This window comes from Xiphophorus hellerii, chromosome 17, assembly GCF_003331165.1.
Source record: "Xiphophorus hellerii strain 12219 chromosome 17, Xiphophorus_hellerii-4.1, whole genome shotgun sequence".
NCBI lineage: Eukaryota > Metazoa > Chordata > Actinopteri > Cyprinodontiformes > Poeciliidae > Xiphophorus > Xiphophorus hellerii.
In genome coordinates this window covers 2235671-2258490 of record NC_045688.1, presented here as the reverse complement: position 1 = coordinate 2258490, position 22820 = coordinate 2235671, and the positions used below count along the sequence as shown (strand labels likewise).

The 22820-nt window shown below is 38.4% G+C and overlaps 1 protein-coding gene across 1 annotated transcript in view; it reads left to right on the top strand.

The window, feature by feature from the left end:
* Nucleotides 1-22820, top strand: part of LOC116736546 (thyrotropin-releasing hormone-degrading ectoenzyme) — a 153888-nt gene that overhangs the window by 118018 nt on the left and 13050 nt on the right. Inside the window, exons 10-16 of the mRNA XM_032589039.1 lie at nucleotides 280-458; nucleotides 9103-9191; nucleotides 11077-11210; nucleotides 11308-11363; nucleotides 18719-18866; nucleotides 18954-19057; nucleotides 19551-19658. Of these exons, the coding sequence (XP_032444930.1) occupies nucleotides 280-458; nucleotides 9103-9191; nucleotides 11077-11210; nucleotides 11308-11363; nucleotides 18719-18866; nucleotides 18954-19057; nucleotides 19551-19658 (818 nt within the window). The remainder of the gene's footprint in view (nucleotides 1-279; nucleotides 459-9102; nucleotides 9192-11076; nucleotides 11211-11307; nucleotides 11364-18718; nucleotides 18867-18953; nucleotides 19058-19550; nucleotides 19659-22820) is intronic.

The following is a 22820-nucleotide window of genomic DNA, read 5'->3' as shown; positions in this document are numbered from 1 at the left end:
AAGTTGGTAATTATTGAGTAATTCTAACGAAGGTTAATGAGAAGCTCGCTAAGACTGACTTGATGAGATGGAGAAAGTTTGTTGCCTTGGTAACCAGAGTGAGTTGTTTTCTCAGCAAGAAGTTTTTAATGTGATCACCATCGATTTGTTTTTTTTTATACTGAAAATCTTTGATTAACAGGCAGCCAGTTAGACATTAATTTAGCTGAAGGTCACTCATCTTCCTCTAATCAGGCCTCTGCACCTTCACCAGCTTGCTGCATTTGTTTCTGTCTAAAGGCCATGCGCTCAGAAGGGCGGGACATTGACATCGGAGAGATGATGGACAGATGGACTCTACAAATGGGCTACCCTGTCGTCACCATCAGCAAGAACCAATCAGAGCAGCTCTCCACCCATTACATCAAGGTCACCCAGGAGCACTTCCTGTACGGAGAGGAAGTCAGAAACAACCTCAGGTAGCAACAAAGTCCAAGAGAAATGGTTTATTAGACCTTTTTCTTGTGTATTTTTATTCATAAGATGGTGAGTTTTGTACATGGAAATGTACAAAAAGTAAATCGGTGTTTTGCTCCACCAGGTCCCAACGATAAAAATGAAAACCATCACAATTTAAATTCTCAATCCCTGCAAATTAGAAAAAGATAACTTAATAAAAGCTTTATTTAACGGACTTTAACTTAAGCAGGTTTTAAATACACCTTTATCCAGTTAAATATTTGTTAATATATTCTGACTTCTGTCTTCAGGGCTTTTACACCCGTAGTTTTTATCGGTCTTCAGCTCTAAGCGTCATTAAAAGTTTTCATCAGAAGTGATAAAAGTTGGTTTTCAAGCCAAACTTTTGTTCTGTAAATATAAATTTCTCAGCTTGAGTTTTAGACTCTCATAAATCAGAGATTTCAGGCTTGACTTGGACTCGTGGTCTGAGACTCGAGTCTCCCTGCCAGTTTTATCTGATGTTAAATGAATGGAGGCCGGTTTGGTAGCGACAAGCTGCAGCTGCTGCGTGTTTTACTGCAAAATGAGGAGCTTGATTATTAACCAGTGACATTGGTGGATTATTGTGGGATGTTAATGTCTGATAACAATCTGTTCTTGACTTAGTGTGATGTATAATAGTCATTACGAAGACTGGAAAGCAGAAAATCAACATTAACAATTTTCATCTCTTTCTGTCTTTCTTAGAAAATAAATGCCTGCTCATATTTCTAATGTGGTAAACAATAATTTTTAGCACGTGAATGAAATCCTTAGGGATTAAAAGATAACTCTTAGTAAATATTAACAGATAATTATCAAATCTTCATGCGATAATTTGTTCTAAAAACAGTTTAAGCTTCATTTTTTCAGAGTGAAACATGCAGGAAAGTGTTAGTGACGTAAATTCATGACTCATCTGCTCTGTTTTAGGATGATCTTAAAATTGTGTGACACATTCAGCACTAAATTTGTTAATTTGCAATCACGCAGCATTTCCCCATTTGCCCACTTTTCTTCACCTACTTTACTACTTTTCCATCATTTATGCATCATTCATATTTTATTCCCATGATGTTTTATTCACATCTTTGACAATCTTTGGAGTTTATTCTCTTCTGCATTTTATCGACCCACTTTCTCCTCCATTAATACTTCAGCAGTCCTCCTTACCTGTTGTTCACTCCTTCTTCTTCTTCTTCTTGCCTTTTTTCTTCCCGTAAGGCAGTTTACAGTCGCTCCGTCCCGCTCGGCTTCTTGCTGGAAGTTTCCTTTCCTCTGTTGTCTTTTCACCTGAGCCCTTTGTGTCTCGCTTGGCTGTTGAATTCAAGCCGTTTGTTTCAGGTTTTGCTGATTTTTCTCTCTTTGAGTCTTTGAAACTCGCTTGGTGATCCCAGAGTGTTCACCTGCCCTTTGGTAAACAAACAGCAATGTTTTGAGCTGCGTTCAGAAACGTATTTCCTTTATTAAACCCCTTATGGACGAGTGACGCCTGTTTGGTTGTGAATAAAGCCAAGGTGGTGTATGAATCTCACAAACTCTGGTTGATGCCAATTCCTCTTATTCTAAGGATGCTATTAGAGGGGCTATGATACCATCTAGTGGTCAGAGTGTGAACTACACAGTTTATGGAAGCAGAATTGATCAGTTTGGCTGATAAACCCAGTAACTAGTCTTAACCTTGGTGTAGATTATGCAATAACATATATACATATATCCTCAATCTTATGTTTAATTTTGAGTTTGATGCTTTTTAGCGACTTTAGGCAACTGAGGAATGGAAATGAATAATGCTAGTTTTAGTGTTATAGTGGATCCCTGCCTATTTGCAGATGTTTCTTCAAATTAGTTGGAGAATTATTTCAAATATTTAAAAGAAAGTACAATTTCAGAAGCTGAAATACCTTGGGGCAACCCTACTTGACACACTATTGGCTGGTGTTTGCAAAGCAGCCAATCCAGAAGTGGCATTTATTTTCCTTGCTCCTGATTGGCTGTAGTGCGAGAATGGAAATAAGGCAGAGTGTAGATGTTTTCTTCAATATTAGTGCCACGACTGCTTCGACTGTCGTCGCAAATAATTAGACACCTACTATATGTATAATTTCAGTACAGTTGTAGAAATTTAAAATTTGGATTTTTGTTATTGTGGAATAACAAAAGCTGTATCTGAAACAATGTAGTGATAAACATGGCAATTATTGTTCAAGAAAATATTCTAGTTTTATAAATATGACTAAGTGCCTAGTGGTGCTAATTAGCATCATACCTACATTAACTTAATGTGTTGCTCTTTTTCTGCGTCATTAAATCCAGGCTGAAATCAGATGTAACTGTTGATGTTTTGTTGCGTGTCTTTTATTTTGGAGGTTAAATGATGCCTTTATTTGCAGCTCTCACGTTTATAGTCCAATAAATACTGAAACCGTTTCTGCTAAGAACATTATGGCTGCGGAGGAAGAGCGAGAGCAGCTTTCTGCGTTTTGTTGGATGTGTCCAAGGCTTTAGAAACTGTTAAACAGGCTGTTATCTGTGGAGTTTAATGAGCTTCTCCTTCTTCTCCTGCCTTTAAACCACACAAGGCTTTATTCTTTGGACGTTTGTTGCCGATGATTATAGTCCCAGTCAAAGTCCCGTCTCTGCGTAAAGACTCAGAATCAGGCCATATGCTGTTTATTTGCTGTGTGTATTTTTCATGAAGTTCATTCATCAAAGCAGCTTTGAAAGTTGCTGCAGAAGAAAGACGGCTGGAAACATGAAGCAAAGTGGAGATTTAGTTCATCCAGTTCAAACAGTGAAAGGGGGAAACGGTCAACTAGCATTGTTGCTAACGGGTCACATCTGCAGTCTCATGCTACTGGAGATGTGAATTTTCTTCCATTTCATCAGTTACTAAACATGAGATGGTTAAATATGTTTTCACATTCACTCATATCTTTCTGCTTCCTAAAGAAACCAGATGTAAAAGCTGAGGCTCGTTTTGGTCTAAAACACAGAAAACTCCTTAAGATCCGCGATCAAAATGTGTTTTATGTTGAGAGATCGAAACAAAGGTGGCTGACCATCAACCCATATTCATTTTAACATTATCCAAGCTTCAAAAGCTTTCTGATGGTTTTTTTTGTTTTATAAACGAGACAAAAAAGAGAAACGTTCTTCTTTGTTTGTCTGGATATTTGGACTTCATTCAGTTGGACTTTCTGAAAAAGGGATGGCAGAAAAAAATCATTTCAAAATTCAAGAGGTCTGGAAGGTTGATACATCAGCAGATCTGTAATCTATTTAAAGACTTATAACCTAACATCAGTATTTTAAAGTGTATTGTCTGATGGATTTTTTAGGCAGACCTGTGAAGATGCTGTTGCAGTAATCTGTGTGACTAAAGATAAACATGGATGAGTTTCTCTACATTTTGCTTTAACATTAATCCTGAAAATGTTCTTCAGGCGATAAAAGGCTGATTTTGTAAACGTCTTTATGTGATTATTTAGGTGAAATCCTGAAGGAAAACATCTGACCATCAGTATATGACTTTTAGCTGAAACACGCTTTGGACTCAAATGAAGGTCTAGTCAAAGTATGGTCATAAATCAAACTGAAAGGCTGTGCCTCATGCTCCACTGTGGCTAAATTAAACTTGTTCAGTAAAGAAAATGGAGAAAGCGTCTTTGTGAGTGACGTCAAAGACATGTTGACGTCGGTCTGTGTCGGTGGAGGGACACCCGGTTATCAGCTTTAGGGGTCACTTACTTTTGCACATGGAGTCGAGTTGCTTTGGACTTTTTTAGCTCAAAAATTAAATCATGTGGAAACTACAGCCAGGTTATTTTTAAAAAATTACCTTCTGAATAAATCTATAATAGAGCAATTAGTTTTTCGCAGCAGCGTGTCTGTAGGTGTAATCTCTGCCACAGCCGGTCCGAACACGCGCCGTCGCCGTCCGCTCCGCTCACCTTGGCTGTTAAAAAAAAAAACATTCACAAGCAGTTAAAAGACTTCCAGCCTGTTTACATTTCACTCAGCATTTCCATTTTTGTTCCTGTTTCCTCTGGGACGTTTCCGTAGAGACACCTCTCAGTTTAAAACGGCTAAGCTGTTTATAAATAGACATTATAAACATAAATTGAGTGGGGAATTATTCATAACTGTCCTGTTTAGCATTAAAACTCTTAAAATCAACACAGACGCTCATTCTGTTACCTGTCAGCTGATGTGTCTGCAGTCTGAGACGAGCTTTAAAGAGACGCCATTATGAGTTTTCCAGGCACAGAGACTTTTTATAACACAAACAAGTATAAGTAAATATATACTGTATGTAAATCACATATAACTTTTGGGCCTCTGTCTCTTTAAGAACTCCTGCTCTTTCTGAAGCTCCGCCTTCAGGAAGTCATCCCAACATGGCTCCTCTATTAACCCTTTAGCTACGTTTTTACCAGCGTTGCTCTGAGCAGCAGCTCCTGTAACGAGCTCAGCAGTTCCATCAGGTGTTTGCTGATTACTGCTGGCTAGTCTGGAGGAGCCGAAAGGGGGAGGAGCTGTGCCTCAAAGGCAGAGCTAGGTCCACCCAGGCATTTTACAACTCTAAATGGTTGCCATGGAGATTAAAGAATGATGAAAGACTCGAAGCAACACTCCAGTTTTGTCTGATGAAGGAAAAACATTAAAACTTGATATAAAGCTTTAAAAAGTCAATTTTATACGATACTGCCCCTTTAAAATTGCTTGATTTTAACAGAGTCTCATAATCTGACGAATGGTTTTCTAACCTTTTACAGACTTTCTCATCCATTCACTAATTTTCTCTGATTTTTTGCTTTTTCAGATATTTTTGCCGACTTCGTGTCGTCAGAAAGGTTCTGATTGGTCAGTTTTTGAAATCACTCATTATTTCTGTCTAACGTTAAAATCAAACTGGGAGCGGCCGATACGGACGTAAAGCTTTATCATGATATTTTTTGTGTTGCTATTGTGATCACGATAAAAGTGACGATATTAATTACTACTTTTTTATGTAACAAGAACTTATCATGAGAACAGTCAAAGTTTATCTCCACCCTTACATTAAACCCCCAACTACTGGAAAAAAATCAACTTTTTTGCTGAAGTTTATTTTTTATAATCTTTGATTTTAGTTCTCTAACATATAAATGAGGTCAATATGTGTTTTAGCAGAGGATGAGGAGCAACAGGGGTTTCTGCTATCTGAAGAGTTTTGACTGTAAAAATATGCATTGATGGTTTCCTGCTGCTTTTCTTCTTATACATCCAGTTGGTTTCTGGCTTTGATGAATAAACTATAAACTCTAAGGATGAGCGCGCTCATCAATATTAATAAGCACATTCTGCTGTCCGTGCTGCTGACTGCGTGTGATTGAGTTCTCTTCTTGTCAGTCGCTCTGATGTAAATGTAGGATTAAATATTTGGTTGCTTGGCCCTCGTATTGATCCTCTGCTGCCTGCGGCGACAAACGGCTGTTATAGGAAAGTTTTTTTTGGTACAGTAACGCTCACAGTGAACGCACTCCGGCCCATAAACACACATCTGTGTTTAACTGATGTGAGCGAGTCAAGCTGATTGTATTCAACCTCTAACTAACATCCAGTCTAATTAAAATCTAAATGAGTTTGATCAAAATGAGTTTAATTAAAATCTGCGTTTTAGTGGAACTTAGAAGAATCTAATGTTTACCGCTTTTCTATTGGAGCCATTATTACTCGCGTACAGTAACTGCTCAGAGTGAAAGACGGAGAGAAACAACAGTTTGATGATTTTTCTCACGCAGCTGGTCTGCAGATGCACAACAAACCCCAATATCACCAAAACGTCTGCAAAATGTCACTGAACGAAAAAGGATGAAAACAATTAATGTTGTGAAGATGAAGCATTAGTGGAGCATAACTCCAAATACTTCATCAGTTTATAGTAAAATATATGTATAATTTTGGTAAACAATGTAGCTAAAATATCTATACGCAATGCTACCTGCAACGCAGCCAATCCAGAAGCAGCATTTATTTTCCTTGCTGCTGATTGGCTGGACACACAGCAGCAGAAATAAGGGACGATGTGAATATTAGCTTCTGCCTATTGATGCTAATGCTGTATTTTAAATTCACTGTTAGTGGCATCATGCTCATCAGATGTTGAAACTAATTCCTTAGCTGAACCTCCAGAATCAAAAGTTTTATAAGTCCAAACTTAGGTCTAGTTAAAAAAAAGACAGTCTGCCTGAAAAAATACAGCAACTAAAACCTCATACAGAGTAACTGAATAAAACCAGAGAGAGTTAGTTCATCAAACTAAAGAAATATGATATGAGGACAAAATACTACAGTACAAATCTCCAAATTCAGTGGCAGAATTAGGTGAACTAATCGTTAAAATAATTAAAAATTAACTCAAACTTTCCACAAATTAATTAATTTGGTGAAACTGTTTAGCTAGCTGCTGGCATTAAATAAATAAACGCTAAAGCTAGCTTGGGAGGCTAATTGTTGGCAAGTTCAGTCAGTTTTAGATAAAAAATACAAGAAAATTAAGAAACATATTGATTTACAGCTTGATGTTTTAGTGAAACATTTAACCACTAAAATCCCATTTTCAACCATTTAGAAACTAAAATCTTTCTTTAAGTTTTTCACTGACTAATTTAGCTGCTAATTCTTCTGCACTAAAGCTAACTTTGCTAACTGACAGTGAGAGCCTGACTATTCTTATTTTAAAAAGTTTCTGTTTTTAAAACAAAACAAATCCATCATAAAACACATTCAAGCTCCAACTCACGTCTGTAACTCTTTCAAGTCGCAGGCAAAACTTTCAGCATCTCCTATTTTCATAAACAGCCTTCAGTATAATGACCAAAGCACCATGTGAGAGGCACTGAGGCAAAAATCCTCATAATGTTCCTTTGTTTTCGTCTCTGTGGATCCAACATTAGATCAAAGATTATTTTCTTCACGTACCAGCAGTCTAATTCACCTCCACAAAACACTTAGCATGAATGAATCTGTTCACTTTGTGCATTTTAACAGCAGCACAAAATGTTTTCATATTTTGTAGCGCTGCAACTTCAGTATATTCATATTTTTGCAATGAGCAAAATAAATCAGTGCGTGATTGTAATATGAAATAAAGAAAATACATTATGTTTTTTATTTTTAAAACACTTTTTACTTTAATTAAATAAAAACAATGTACCAGTTTTTCACCCGATTAACCTAATAATGTAATTATTAGTCACTCCGGTCCAGAAGTTTTTATGTTAAGAAGATGATTCTGGGTCTAGATAGTTCATTATATTTTATACATTTATGTATGCAGCTGTTGGCTGTTAGGCTTATTACGCTACATTTGTTTTCTCTTTGTATTTCTCAGGCGTTATCCTTTCCTTTCTTGTAGCTTAGTCACACACAGTTTACTCCTAAACGTCAATATGTACACTGTTTTTGCCTCTTTTAGGACAGAAAATGTTCTGTGATTTAATGCTTTCACCCATTTTTCCAGAAAATATTAAAGTTTCAATGTATTGCACTTATTCACAATTTACTGTACAGTAAAATAGTGTAATAATGGTTTTAAATGAAGAGAAACACAAAAACTGAATTTGATTTTATAGCTTTAGTGAAAATAAAACACTGCAGATGTACACGAATAAAGGATTTGGTATATAAAAATAAAGCTTGAACAATCTAGAGTAAATTTAGAAAAAAATGAGTATTTACCTTTGAGATCAGTTTAACTCACTGAAGAGATGAGAAGCATTTGGGTTTCAACTTCTAAAAAAACTTTAAAAACATAAAAAACAGCATCATTCAGCCATTTCTTTTGCAATTCGATTTTTTGGTGTCTGGAAAATGAGCCGTTTCAAAAACCTGCGGAATGTAGGCACTGCATTACCTAGCAACCAAAGCTGAGTTTCAGAGTGTTACCTAGCAACCAAAGCTGAAGTCCAGCACATTTGGTCAGCTGGTTTTCAAATTCAATCCAACGTAAACGTCCTCGTGACTCGTATTAACAGATTCTTCAGAGTTGTCGTTGATGGTGATGGCTGTTGGGAGGAAAGATTTCCTGTAGCAGTCTGTGTTACTGCAAATCTGAAGAAGCCTCTGACTGAAGACGCTCTATGCGCTGTACAATGGCTGCTGGAAAGGACAAGTGTTTTGTTGCTGACTTACCATCCAGAAATCTCTTCCTGCTTTTTTCTTTGTTGTGCAGAAGGCTCCACTTCTGCTTTTCAACGATGTACGGTTGTATAATTGCGCATTAGTTTGCAGCTATTTTCACGCGAGTGTAAACAAAATGATTTTGAGTATAGAATGTGATGAACATGTTTTGTATCACCATTGGATCTACCCTAATCTGCTCAAAGAAGTATAATGGATCACTTTTAAAGTTTATTTAACTTCCTAAAGGTGTGAAAATGCAAAGCTAGCTTTTCCCTGACAGAGACACCGGCCTCCAGTCGGTTTCTCCTGGCTGATATCTGCTGCCTGCGCTCCGCCGCTGTGGCTGTCGCTCGCCTCATTTCCAGCTGACCGATGACCCTCGCTCTCTTAACGGGCAATAAAACCAGATCCAATCCCGCTGACCGTCGCTAACATCCTTCTCCCCCTCTGCAGTTTACAGTGGCAGGTCCCATTGACCGTCGCCGTGGGAAACGCGTCCACGGTCTGCCTGGAGAGCCTCATCTGGATCAACAACAGGACAGGTACGGCGCCGCCGGAGACGCCGCTGATCGTCTCTGAAACTTTATTTCCACCTGTTGTTGCCAGGAGATAACGAGCTGTTTCCTTGGGAGGATCTGTTAGCGGATCAAACCGGCTCAGCTTCTCAAATTAATTATCTGCTCAGCTCTGTACTTGTGAGCTGCCTCTGCCGGGGCTTTAAAGGTTCACAGGTGCAGCGTGTTGCACTCTTCTCAGGTTTGTAGGCGGAGGGAATAAACATCGTTAAGGTTCCTGTAATTTGGCATCTGTTTTTATTCAAAAAAGAAAAATCCTGATTGCTTTTTATCCTTTCATGTTTTTTAAAACGCCGCTGCTTCTGCTGTTCTTTTGAAAGGATTACTCTTTTGTTAACAGGTCAGCTTTCTGACGCAAAGATTTGATCAATCGTTTGTTCGCTCGGATTAATCTCCGTCGTAGGTCCCCTCTTTACTTTGACAAACAAAAAGCTTTGAGAATAAACCCCATTTTGTTTTTTGTTTTTCTCTTTTCATCATTGTTTCTGCAGAACAAAACCCTCCAGGGGTTCTGTTTTAGTGAATAAAGCTCATTTTATTCCTGTTTTTGAACAAAATAATGTTTTGAGAATTGATCCTGAACTGCTTGGTGTTGGATTTTGGCTCCTGCTGGCTCCCTTCCCCGCTAATAAAACACTTGTTTTGCTTTGTGAACGTGAAGCTCGCGCCGGTTGTCTTATTAAAGCCTGACGAGGGTAATCTCCACTTCGCCGCTCTGGCACGAATCTGATGCAAGGAGAGCGAGGAGTTGGATTAAATCCAAGAAGAAGAAGAAGTGGGCCAACAGCTGCGTTCTGTTTTTATCACCTGGCTGTTTCTCAAAGTGGGAAACGTCCTACAAGCTGCTTTACTGAAGCTTCAAACCTCATTTCAGCAGGATGTGCTGGTTTAATCCTGTGGCCCCATGATGCTGCTGATCCACAAACCTACAAAATGTAACCGCTTCATCTGCTGGGCTCAGACTAGCTCCTGGAGAGGTTTGATGAAGATTAAGATCAGCTAAAATGGAAAACCTCTAAGTGCATAGACTAACCCATTATCCATTTTACCACCTTTATTAAAGCAATTTTAAAGGCTAAAATATTCCAAGGCAGGAAAACATCAGCGGTGACGTCTTTCTAGAGAAGCAGCTGTTACAGCCAATCGGTCCGGGAAGGGTTCAAACACCCAACACTGCAAAAACACAAAATCTTACCCAGTATTTTTGGTGCCAATATCTTATTACACTTAAAGTATGACAAAGCAAACTTACAAGTAACTTTTCAGCTTGTTTTAAGTCAATAATTCTTTAATATTGATGAAAAACTATTAGTTAGAAGTGACAAAATCTGCCTCTTAAACAAGACATGTTTCCCAGATTTTAAGTTAAAATGTCTCCACTACTTTTTCATCAACATGAAGAAAGTATTGACTTAAAACAAGACAGCTCTTAAAACAAGAGTTAATTCTAAGTTTGTTTTGTCTTATTTCAGGTGTAATAAGGTGTTGGCACCAAAATACTTGGTAGAATTTTGTGTTTTTGCAGTGCTGACCCTGACAAAGTATCTGAAGGTTATTCACAACTGGAAGACAAAGACATCTGACAATCTTCCCAGGAATCGATGTTCCTGCAAGTTCAGCCTAGAAAATTGACCAAAAACCGAAGAGCTGCACTTTAGGATTTAGTTAGCAGGTCAGAGGTGAAAGTTCATCAAAGGTCAGTTGGGAAATGACTGAATGAACTGTTTGAAAAGGTTGAAGGAGACGCCAATAATCAACTAAAATGTACATCAAGATATCATCGGCATACTGCGTGATAATCCCTCTAATGCTTTAGTTTACAGATCTAATTTAATTTTGTTGTTTAACTCAGAAAACCACAGGATTGGTCAGATGGATGACAGCACCTGGTTGCTGGGAAACATCAACCAGACCGGCTACTTCCGCGTGAACTATGACCTCCAGAACTGGAAACTACTCATTCAGCAACTTCACAACAATCCTCAGGTAAACCTTCTCTGTTTGTCTGCATTGATTTTTCTGAATGATTTCCAGAGCTGATCACCAAATCAACTCAATTCCTGCTGTTTTTTCTCCTTCCCAGATCATTTCTGTTGGAAACAGAGCGGGTCTCATCGACGATGCCTTCAACCTGGCCAGGTGAGTCACGAGACCTCAACCAATTGGGTTGGAAGACCGAGTCGGTCAAAGTATTTCACAGTCTTGATAAGTTTTATTGATCTATCTTGTAGCTAAAAGACTTTTTGTAGTTTTATCTCCCCTTTGAACTAATCTTTTAAAGTTTAACCAAGAGATCTACACTTTTATTTGGCAGCGTCGTTTATCTGTCTGACCTCCTGCTACTTAGTTTTACTTGGTTCTTGAGTCTCCACTGACTACTTCTTGATTTTGTCGTTGCCACTTACAACCGTTGGTATTAGATGGATGTTTCTCCTCATTTGTCCATTTTATCCTGCTGGCATTTCTGATTTCTGATCTTGTTTTGTTGACACCAATAGGAAGCAACCAAACATTTGCAGATGACACCATTTTTTAATTTTTAAACACCAGATAAAAAACAAAGAGTGACTGATGAGAAACTGTCAGAAAATAAAACTGTACACTGGTTACAGATTTAAAAACACCATTTAATATCGGTGGGACTCGATGAAATGAATCACTTTTATTTGAAAACGATATATCCACAAAATAAACAACACTTTCAGTTAAAAAACAATTTTTGCTGGTAAATTATTTTATAAATAGACATATGAGCTTAAAAACAAAGATATTTATTGTTTTTAATCTGTAATTTTGATTATTCGACCTTCAGATTGGTTCAGTGTTTCAGGAAACCCTGATCATTCATGGAACTTCGTTAGAAATGTAGAAGCTAACATTAGCATTAGCAACATGTTTAGCATTGATGCTATTTTAGCCTTGAAAGGCTAACTCCAACTTGAACACAATAGTCTTTTCCAGCGTCCAATCAGATTGTTTAAAAGCAGAAATTAACCCCCAGTGGGACCAGAGAATCAGCTTTGTGTTGTTTGTGGATGTCGGTTGTGCGTCAGATTTATAGACGTACCAGAAACAAATACAAAGGTTCCATCTTTGGACTTATGAATGTTTAAAAAAGAAAAAACTTAATTGGGTTAACATTTTTAACACATTAAAAACAATGTCAATAATTAATCAAAATAAAAATGTTAAAGTCCTCGTCCAACAATATATATTAACATAATATTAGTAGTTTATTTCTCATAAGTACAACAGGATTTTAGCTCCTTAGACGTAGCAACGTGTGAACAGCCAGATTCTTCAGCAGTGACTGTGTGCTGGGCAACTATCAAGTCAACAGGCTTTTCCAAGATTTTATAGGCATAGAAACGAAACATTTCTCTATTAAAATACAGTTTTATTGGTGTGGGCTAAACCAGTTTTCTGGCTCATTGGGTTCTCCTCAGCTGTGAACCATAATCATCACCGTTTCTCAGGAAATAACTGCTTGAAAAACATCAGGATGTGTAATGAAACTGAGAAAGTGAATTTGACATCTTGAATTGGATTACTGAAATATAGAAACTTTTCACTGACTTTCCTAACAGACCTTCTGTTTTTAATACAAAGCTTCAGCCAAAGGAGCAGATCAGTTAGAAATAAGTTAAATATAGTAGGACTGAAACGATTAATTGGATTAATTAATCGTGATTAATCGATTGTTAAAAATAATTGGCAATTAATTTAGTAATCGATTAATAGTTAACTTGAGTATTCTGACTCAAAAAAGAAAAACAATACAGTCAGAGCAGAAATTAAGCCAAAACTGGACAAAGCATTTTGAATTTAAGGTGAAAAAGTTTTTGTCTGTAAATATGTTTTAACTGAAACTCCTTAAGTTTCATTTTTAGATTCACCTGGTTCAATTCTGTAAAAAATGAAACCCAACTCATACTAAGCACCTTTTGTTGTACATTTATGAAAAAAACTGTAATTCTAATAAAATAAATCTGGACCATTATAAACCTGTGTTTTACATATTTGCTAAAACCGTCACCATGTTGTGACAAAATGTTACGAGAGAGATGAAAAAAATCAAACTCCCTGAGCTTTTATAGCGATCTGCAAAAATGCACCGCTCCCGGTTAAAAACAACCAATCAGAGTCAGAAGGAGGGTCTTAGGTCTTAGCGCTGTCTATCATTCTCATGTACGTGCTGAGAAACAACTAACTCCAAAAGGAAAACTGTTTATCTGACATTGTCAGTGGCTATGCTAGCTTTAGCATTCACAACAAATCTGCTGTCGGGAAGAAGTTGTAGCGTAGCAGAGAGAGCAGGAGAGGAAGTGAACAGCGTGTACACTAGCATGATTAACAGCGCTAAGCCCCTCCTCCTGGCTCTGATTGGCTATTTTCTGGCTGAATGCTGTATGTACAGCTTTTATCAGATTAATCTGGATTATTACTAGATGGTGAGTCACTGCAGTGCAGCAGGAGAAACTGGATCTGCTCCGCGGTAACAAACACCCGATCTGCTCTGCATTCAGAGCCGATCCGGTCAGCGTGAGCAGAAAGTGAGCAGCCTGCTGAAGACGCAGCCGGTTAATCTCCTGCAGCCGTCCCGCCTCACCGCGGCGCGTTCGGCCCGCGGCGCCGTGAGCGCCGTAACAGAAATCCAGGGTGACACCGGCTCTGTAACTCAATCCACTGCTGTCTCTGTTTCCACCCCCTCACTCCGCCATCTGCGCTCTGTCATGTTGAATGAGCAGCAGCTCCAGACTACTGCGCTGTCATCCTCTGAGGAGCCGCGCGCTGACGAGTTCCCATCTGCACAGAAAAAGGAGCTACATATCCATTAATATTCACCCTGACAGCTGAAGCAGCTTCCTCAGCCTGAATCTGTCACGACGGGAAGCGATCAGCCGCCGCTACTCCGCGTAGCTCCGCAATAACTTCCGTCAACTTTTCATCATTTATTTGTCTTAATGTTTTTTTAAAAAAGAGAGAAACCTTTGACAGTTTTCGTCACCACGCATGAAACTCGCTTAATCGATTCTGTGAGGCTCAGAAACATCAGGAGAAATTACTGCTGCATTTAATCCGCCAGACGCCAACTGCTGCTGCCCCGAAAATAAAAAACCGCCTTCAGCTTTTATCAGGGTTCATGTATAATAATGGTCCAGTTTATAAACCTTCAAAAAACTCTGATTTTAATCTAAAAGTTTTGACTTTAATCTGATAATCTTGACTTTAGTCTCATGAATTCTGCCTCTGATTTTAATCTGAGAATTTTAATTCTAATTCCAACTTTAATCCCAGAATTTTAGTTTAGAATTTAGACTTTTTTTTAACTTAGTTTGACTTTATTGAATATAGCGTAATAAAACAATAAAAAAAGTTATGTACTGAGCAAAGTAAATTTAAAGCAAACAAAAGAAAAGAAGAACAGCAGTAAAATATATTTACATGTTAAAGGAGTTTTTAGAATCAGAGAAAATCTGATTTCTCACTTCAGTCTCAGAATAAAAAAATTTTCCCACAAAATTCAGATTTTTGCTCAGAATTGAAATTTTTCTGAGAATCAGAATTGTTTAAATCGTTTCCGCACCATCAGAAAAATCTGGTCTTAAAACTCAAATCTCCCAAACAAAAGGATTTCATTCATTATTATGATGTCATTTCCTCACCAGGGATGTTTCATTCTACACCTGCTTCATTGTTTTGGTGAATTTCTGTCGCCCCCTAAAGGCCTGGAGGAGGTACTGCATCATCTGGCATCACAAAGCTACACGTTAAGAGCATTGTTTAGATTTAATAACATTTTTTGTTAATTCTTTATAAATAGAATAAATTGTGGCTTGTGTTGTTTTTCCAACCCATTTAAAATGTAAGAACAATAATTTATCTGAGGAAGAGTTAAAATCTCTGGGAGCTGCTGCGTCTTACTGATAGATTATCAGCCTCTGCCCTCCACATCTTTTCCTCCTGGATATTATTTTATTTTTTTTATCACAAGTTTTTCTTGTAGTTCACATCTGGCCTAAAGTTTGGAAGCTGAATTTGTATTTATTGATCCCAGATAATTATTTTCACCCTTTAATAGATCACTTTTCCTAATTTAAACTTCTGATAAAGTGGATTAATAAAACTCCTGCCAGCCGGTGATGAGTTTCAGCTGAAACGGATGAGAGACGGAGATCCACTCCATCCTTGTTAGGACCGCCTGCTTAGCCCATTTAAGCCGCAAAAATACTTCTTGTTTACAAAGATGTTATTTCAGCATTTCTGCTCAGTGAATTGATTACGCCTGGAAGGACATTTAATCTCAGGATTAATTTCAGTCACGCTGATTCTCCTCCCACTCACACTTCGATTGACTGAGAACAGGAGCAATAAATGCCAATTGGTGGCAGTGTGTGTGTTAGCATGCTGGTGTGTGTGTGAAGCTGGTCCTGCAGTAATAAATGACTGTGTCTGTTTGACTCTGTGCTTAAACAGTGATGGATGTCGCCTCCCTTTGTGTGTGTCCGTGTGTGTGCGCGATCACAGCCATCCCTTGTTGGCTCGCCACTGAGCCTTGCTAATAGCTAATGGACAAACAATTAACTGGCCCTTAACAATGTTAAGGAGTTAATGAGCTCATTAAGACGACAACGCTGGGAGAGAGACCCAAACGGAGACAACAACTGGGAAGGAAAATTAAAAATCTACCTGCTAATCTCCTCAGTTTCCTCCATTTCTCAACGGATCCAAAGAGCTGCTGCTCTGCTGTGGAGGTGAAACGGTTCTTTAAAAGCAAAATGGATTAAGAAATGCGGCTCTGACGTCTATAGTGTCAAAAATAAAAACCCTGCAGAGAAAAACACTTCTGTTGCAAATGTGACTCCCTAATCCACACATTAATGAAAACTGTTAGAAATTTATCTAAGTACTGCTTTAGATCATGACACAAATGAGTCCCTGAAAGGAAACTGTGAGCTAATTAAACAGGTTTCAGACTATCTGATGCAACAAGTATCCTGTATATTCTTGAAAATGTCAGAAAATAAAAATATAAAAGGACTCAAAAAACTATCTAGATTCTGGAAATTCCAGGCAAATATCTTCTAAGTCCTGGAAAGCACCACTTTGGTTTATGTAAGACCACCGGTAAGATCCATAAAGTACCTGACTGTACGTTGTAACTGGAAAGATCTAGAAAAGAAACAGTAACTTGTGAAAATAACTCGCCAAGTTTTAGAAAGTACCAGAAAACATGTCTGCCTGAAAAGATGTAAGTAAAACAAATACAGTTTTCCAAAAAGCAATGTTTTGGTTCTGCAAAAAGTAATCTGGTACGTCTGCAAGTCGAAAAATGTTTGATTTTTAAGACTTTGAAAATTTCAAGTACAATTTCTGAGATTAATCAAAACATTTTTGGGGGTTTTCTAAGAAATTTACAAATTTTCAATCTCCAAAATATCCAAGTTTTAAAAAAATTAAATAATTGGTTTTCTAGAATATTTTTTAGATTAATTGCAAAATTTCAGATATTTTTGGCAGAAATTTTTCATTTTCTTTTTTTACAGTGGCTCTAATACGCTGTCGTAAGAAAATAAGCTGATAGTTCAGGAAAAGTGTCTTTTCCCTGAACGTAAAAGAAAAAACGTTACCTTGTACATTCTAGAAAGTAACCCAATAATTCTGGGAAGTTCTGGCAAGTACCAAAACATAACCTGTAAGTTTTTTAATTAACCATGTGAGCTCTATAACAGTATCAGTACATACCTTCTATAATTTAGGAAGTAAACTGATGGTTCTGGGGAAAGTACCCTGTAAGTTCTGGAAAGTACCAAGAAGCATGTCAGTTCTCAGATTAACTCAGATTGGATCGTTTTGTCTCATGTATTCTGGCTAAAGCTGCTGTCTTGTGTATAACTGACGGCGAAAGTGATATAAATAAAGTGAGGAATAACAGAACAGGTCAGAAACACAAACCCAGACCATGACGCCCGTCCTGATGACTTCCCAGAGTTTGGTTGACACCGTCGTCCTCGTGTCTCCGTTTCAAACCGGTTTGTGTTTTGAAGCGTCAACATGTCCGCCTCTTATCTCACTTTCAGTTTGACGAGAGATGAGAGTTGGAATGCTAATATGGACAGATAGATGATGGATGGAGTTTGATAAAAATGGAAAACGCTGAGGGGACGAGTACAGGAAAGAAAACAGATTAACGGTCGACTGACGTTGCCATGGTTACCGCCACATCTCGCTCTTCTCTCTTTCTCTCTCCTGGTTCTTTCATGTAAAATCTTGTCAGCGTTTTGGATCGTTTTGAACCAAAAGTCTCTGCAGACCGGATGGATTATGGAAATGCGTTGGAGCCCAGGTGCATGATGGGTCCTGGCGACGACGCGAGGCAGATTATGGAAATGCGATGGGTTGGAATTGAGGGGTTTCTCTGCTGCTTGGAGACTTAGAGAGTCTTATCGCCGACAGATTAACTTTCAGTGGACGTCAGAGTGTCGGCCTGTCCCTGAACATTCCAGTCAAGTGTTTGTGTGGATCTGTTGAGTGAAAACATCTTCCCTATCTGAAGATGTCTGAACCTCGTGAGTATACGCTCCCTGCTCAACCTCAGGCCCCCATCGATATTCATGAGGTTCAGGCTGAAGGTTGAAGCAGGAAGCAGGTACAAAACCAGCATGAATGTTAACAAACGCACACAGAGAGCTCGTTACTATGCGCCAGGTTGTGGATGTGGCTCGGCCTGCCTGATAGTTGCTGTGGCATTTAGAGGCCAACTTTCCCTCAACTTGTTTCTGTGTTGAGCTATTCTGAGGATCACTCCTGAGAGTTGAAATGAAGAGCAAGTCTGCACTGTGGAATCTGACTTTACATTGATTTAATGACCCTGAATGCACCTCGGTGAGTTCCAAACATCCTCAGCAGCAGTTTAAAGAGAGTATAGAGGAAGGTTATTAGAGAATACCAGCAGTTTTAGACAAGATGATTGTTACGGCATTTGTGTTGTGTAGCTGTAGGTGTTGTTTGGCTATGAATAACAATAATAATATTGTTTGGTTCTGATCAGATTGGACTGTACAGACCTGTTGCTTTGTGATGTCACTCCGCCATCTCCCTGCTGGAGGTCAAAAAGCTGCTAGCAGACCATGACTAGCATTGGGTTGTCAATATAACACACTAAATCTTAAACGTACACCTGACATATAAACAAAAACTGGACACAGTGCTTTGCTACTAATTCTCAACATTACGACAGCGAGAAAACAAGGTCAGGAAGAAGTTTTGACCTAAGTCCATATTAGGTCAAATACGGACTTTTCAAAGTAAAACATTCTACTTCCTGTTGTCCGGGGGCGGGGCTTTGGTGTCGTTAACGTTGACACCAGTTTTTTTTAGATCTGAAGATGGTGGGAGGGAAATTTCACTCAGGTGTGTTCATGACGGAACCGTCTCTCTGTGGACCGGTGAGTTCTGGTCTCCATCCTGACTCTCCCCACTCCCACTCTCAGGGCGGGGTACCTCCCACAGGGCGTTCCCCTGCAGCTGATTGGCTACCTGCCGGAGGAGACGTCCTTCCTGCCGTGGCACGCCGCCAGCCGGGCGCTGTACCAGCTGGACAAACTGTTGGACCGCACAGACGACTACAGGCTGTTCAGCGTAAACAACCGATCCGTCATGATCCATCTGAGCTCCAGAATGGGCCGCTGGTGCTGACCCAGTGTGTGTGTCTGTGTGTGTGTCCAGGACTACGTGCTGAAGCAGGTGGCGTCCCGGTACCATCAGATGGGCTGGCCAACAAACGGACCGGGAACAGAGGGAAACATCCTGCAGGCGTCGTACCAGACTGAGTAAGAAGAGCAGTTCTGGTCAGCCGGGTCCAATCGCCGTTGGTCTGCATAAGGCAGCAGGCTGGTCTGTTAGCGAGTCACTCTGTTTAAAACTTTAAAATGTTATTATAAACGCTGATGTTGAAATAATCTAAAACCGTTTCAATCAGGGTGTATGTATACTTATGACCCTGTGTGGGGCAGAGTAAATCCTGAGTAAATTAATTTATATGTTAGTTATAATTATTCCATCTTGGAAACAGAACGGCTCAAACAAATCCTGACTGGAGGTCACAGTAGAGCCGCTTTATTTCCTCTGCAGAAGAAGAAATATCTGACGGATATTTGGAAATTCTCCAGATTCAGTTTTTTCTCTCAGCTTTGTCCCGAGTCGATTAAATAAAAAACTTATCTCTGCGTCTCATTAGCAGGCAGAGTGATGGTCACTCCGGTGGAGTCCAGATTAAATCCTCCGTCTCTGTTATTGGTCAGAATGTCTTCCTGTTTCCTGCAGAGAGCTGCAGCGGGAGCTCATCATGCTGGCCTGCAGCTTCGGGAACAAGCAGTGCCACCGCCAGGCCGTCGCCTACATCTCCGACTGGATCTCCAGCAACAAGAACAGGTGCAGCACACACTTTTCTGAGGCGTACCTGAATGCATCGCAGCCACATTAAAGCTTAAACTTTAGTCCTCGTGTGTCCAACTCAAGACCCGGGTCCACATAAATAAAACCTTTAACATAACATTAAAGGTTTTATAAAACCTTTATAATACCAAATAAAATATTTGTTTTTATCTGTTAACTTCCAGTTTTCTTCAGTCTCTCCAGTTTTTTGCGATTTCACGATCATGGAAAATCAACAGATCCACACACGTTTTTACAATAATAACTAATTTTGATTTTTCTGTAAATTTTCCACCAAAACTATCAAAAACTTTGGGTTTATGTGATGCTAACTCCCACCTACAGGTGGCAGTATTTAATTCTACTACACTGCTTCCTCAACTTTACTTGATTCTAGTTTTAGTCGGTTATCGAACAAAAACTCACATTTACCGTCATACAGAAGTGTAAATATTGAGAAATATTTTACAAATATTTCTAAATTAGCTCCACAAATCAGTAATTTAGATTGTAAACAAAAAAAATCACAAAGTATTATTTAATTTTAAGAAGTACTTATCGGATGCTCATATAGCCGTTTGTTAATGTTTTAACAGTTTGATGGGTTTTATCAATACATTCTGGTACATCTGGCCCTTTAAGAACATTCATGATTCTGATTTATCCCAAAATGGAAATGAGTTTGACATTCCTGCAAATCAATAAGATCTGAAAACACAACAAACATCCGTCAGCCATGTCTGATCATCGATTTGGTCACATGATCCCGTCTGTCTTCTCTTGTGTTTCCATCAAAGTTTATTTGCGTTCCGTCCGTGTTCGCTCCCTCTGGGTTCCTAACGAGATCTGTGAAATTAAATTTCAAACGGCAAATTAAATAGAAACAGATGCTTGAGTTCTGTGGAGGACAGCGGGGAGCTGATGATGAGAGGCTTCCTTAAATAATACAACCCAGAAAAAAACGTTCTGACTTCATTAAGCAACGTTTATGAATTAATATTTATCTTCTGGGTTGTTTTACACGTCAGGATTGTATCTAAAAAATGTTTATGGTTTATAACAGATTAAGTCATGAAGCCTTTTGTGATAAAACCCAATAATAATCACTTAAAATTAAAATAAACAGCTGTGTCTGTACTTCTTAAAATAAAACAATATGGACCATCTTCATGAACTGTGGAGTTCCTCCAGGATTTTGAGAGTTTTAGGTTCAAAATCAATAATTTGTTGAGCAAATTAAGAAATGTTTTCCATTTTTGCACAATATTTTGCAAAAATTTGACTTGAACTTAGGCTGACACAGCAGTAGAAGTAGTAAATACTGCCACCTGCAGGTGGGAGTTAGCATCACTTAATTATAATATCTAATATTTTTGACCATATTTGTGAAAAACTTGCAATAAACTAACAATGATGCGTTAGCACGGAAAAGTGCGAGGATCTGGATAGACTTGATTTTAAAATAACTAAAACTGCTTTGATTTGATTTATAAAATATATTATATATAATATATATATTTAGAAAACATTCTCTTTAGTAAACAGTTTCCCAACCCATACCTTTGCGTGTTTCTGTTAAATCTGACGCACAATCATCAACATTTGTTTTTAAATAAAAACGATCTGATTGGACCCTGGAAAAGTGTGTTCAGGTTGTGCTAAAGAGAGTTAGCCTAAAATAGCATCCAGTGATAAGCATGTAGCACCGAACTGATGGTTGAAGAACCGATAAGAACAATAAATATCTGTGTCGTTGATGTCTATTCAATAACTTAGTATCAAATTGGGGTTTTTAATTGAAATTGTTGATTATTTTGTTGGTAGTTTTCTATTAAAATTACAAACGCTGAAATTATCCCGATTCCACCAATAAAATGAAGCATTTTCTATTAACATTTTAGTCGTTTTGTATAGATTTTATCCATGTTGGTGGGAAAGAGACGAATAATTCATTCAGGATTAATGTTTCCAAAGGGTGATTTTTAAAAACGTATTAATCCTATCTGCAGTCTTTCTGTCTGTGGGTATTTTTAAATCCCAAACATTCTTTTAATATCAGAATCCCATAATTGAAGCCTTGACAGAGAAGAGCTAATCTGACCCCAGCCTGCTCCAATCAGGACTAAATATTAGCTCTTATTTTCCTCAGAGTCGCACCTGAATGTAAAACCACAAAGACCAGAACAGGGACAGAGTAATTACTGAACAGAGCAATATATGGAATATTAATCAAACCACATTGGGGATTCATTGTAAATTAATGGCTGTAAGAAGATCTTTGTTGAAGTTATCTTGGTGACAAATGGATGGATTAAACTTGTAACGGGGTTACAGGCACCAATAAACTGCTTCACCTCAATTAACCTCCTTTTCTCCACTATTTTATGGATTATATTCAGCATTTCTAAAGAAAATGAGTCTGGCTTTAAATTTATGCCTTTTAAAGCAGAAAGGTTCAGCTGCTGTTTAATCTGTAGCCTCGTTTCACAGCCGTGCCTGTAGGGGGCGACAGCGCGCAGGTTTATCCATCCAGTTACTCTTCATAAAGCACGTTGAAAATGAAAGAAGATGGGAAAAGTACTGGAGTTTCTTTGTATTCATCACTCTGAGTTTTGCATTTGCTTCACATTTCAGATTATTTAGTTATTTTCCTTCTCTTTGTCACATAAAATCTCAGTAAAACAGATTAGTTTTTGTGTTTCCAGAACATGAAAAAATGTCCCGGGGTTGTGAATATTTTTACAAAGCTCAATAATAGTTAACAAATTAAACTGCAGAGGTCTGCAACAGAGCATAATTATTGGCTTAGATCCTTTTTCCAGCAGAAGCAGCGTGTCTAATCAGATTACAGGAAATGGAGGTACACCCACTGAACATGGAGATTAAATTATCTCCTATAGTTGTGTGAAAGCATCAACACACCGTTTCACTGTCAGTCAGTCAGTCAAGCCTGTGAGGGATGGATTTACTCAGAGCACTAATTCCTGATCATTTCATTGTTCTGACGTTAATCGGCTCTGGTTAATGGTCGTTTATCCCCAGTAGTTTTTCACACAAACAGCAACTGGATCCAACTGGTAACCAAACTACCAGTGATACCCAGGGAACAACTGGAGCTGGAGCCAAACTGGATCAAGAACAAACCAATAATCCCAGACA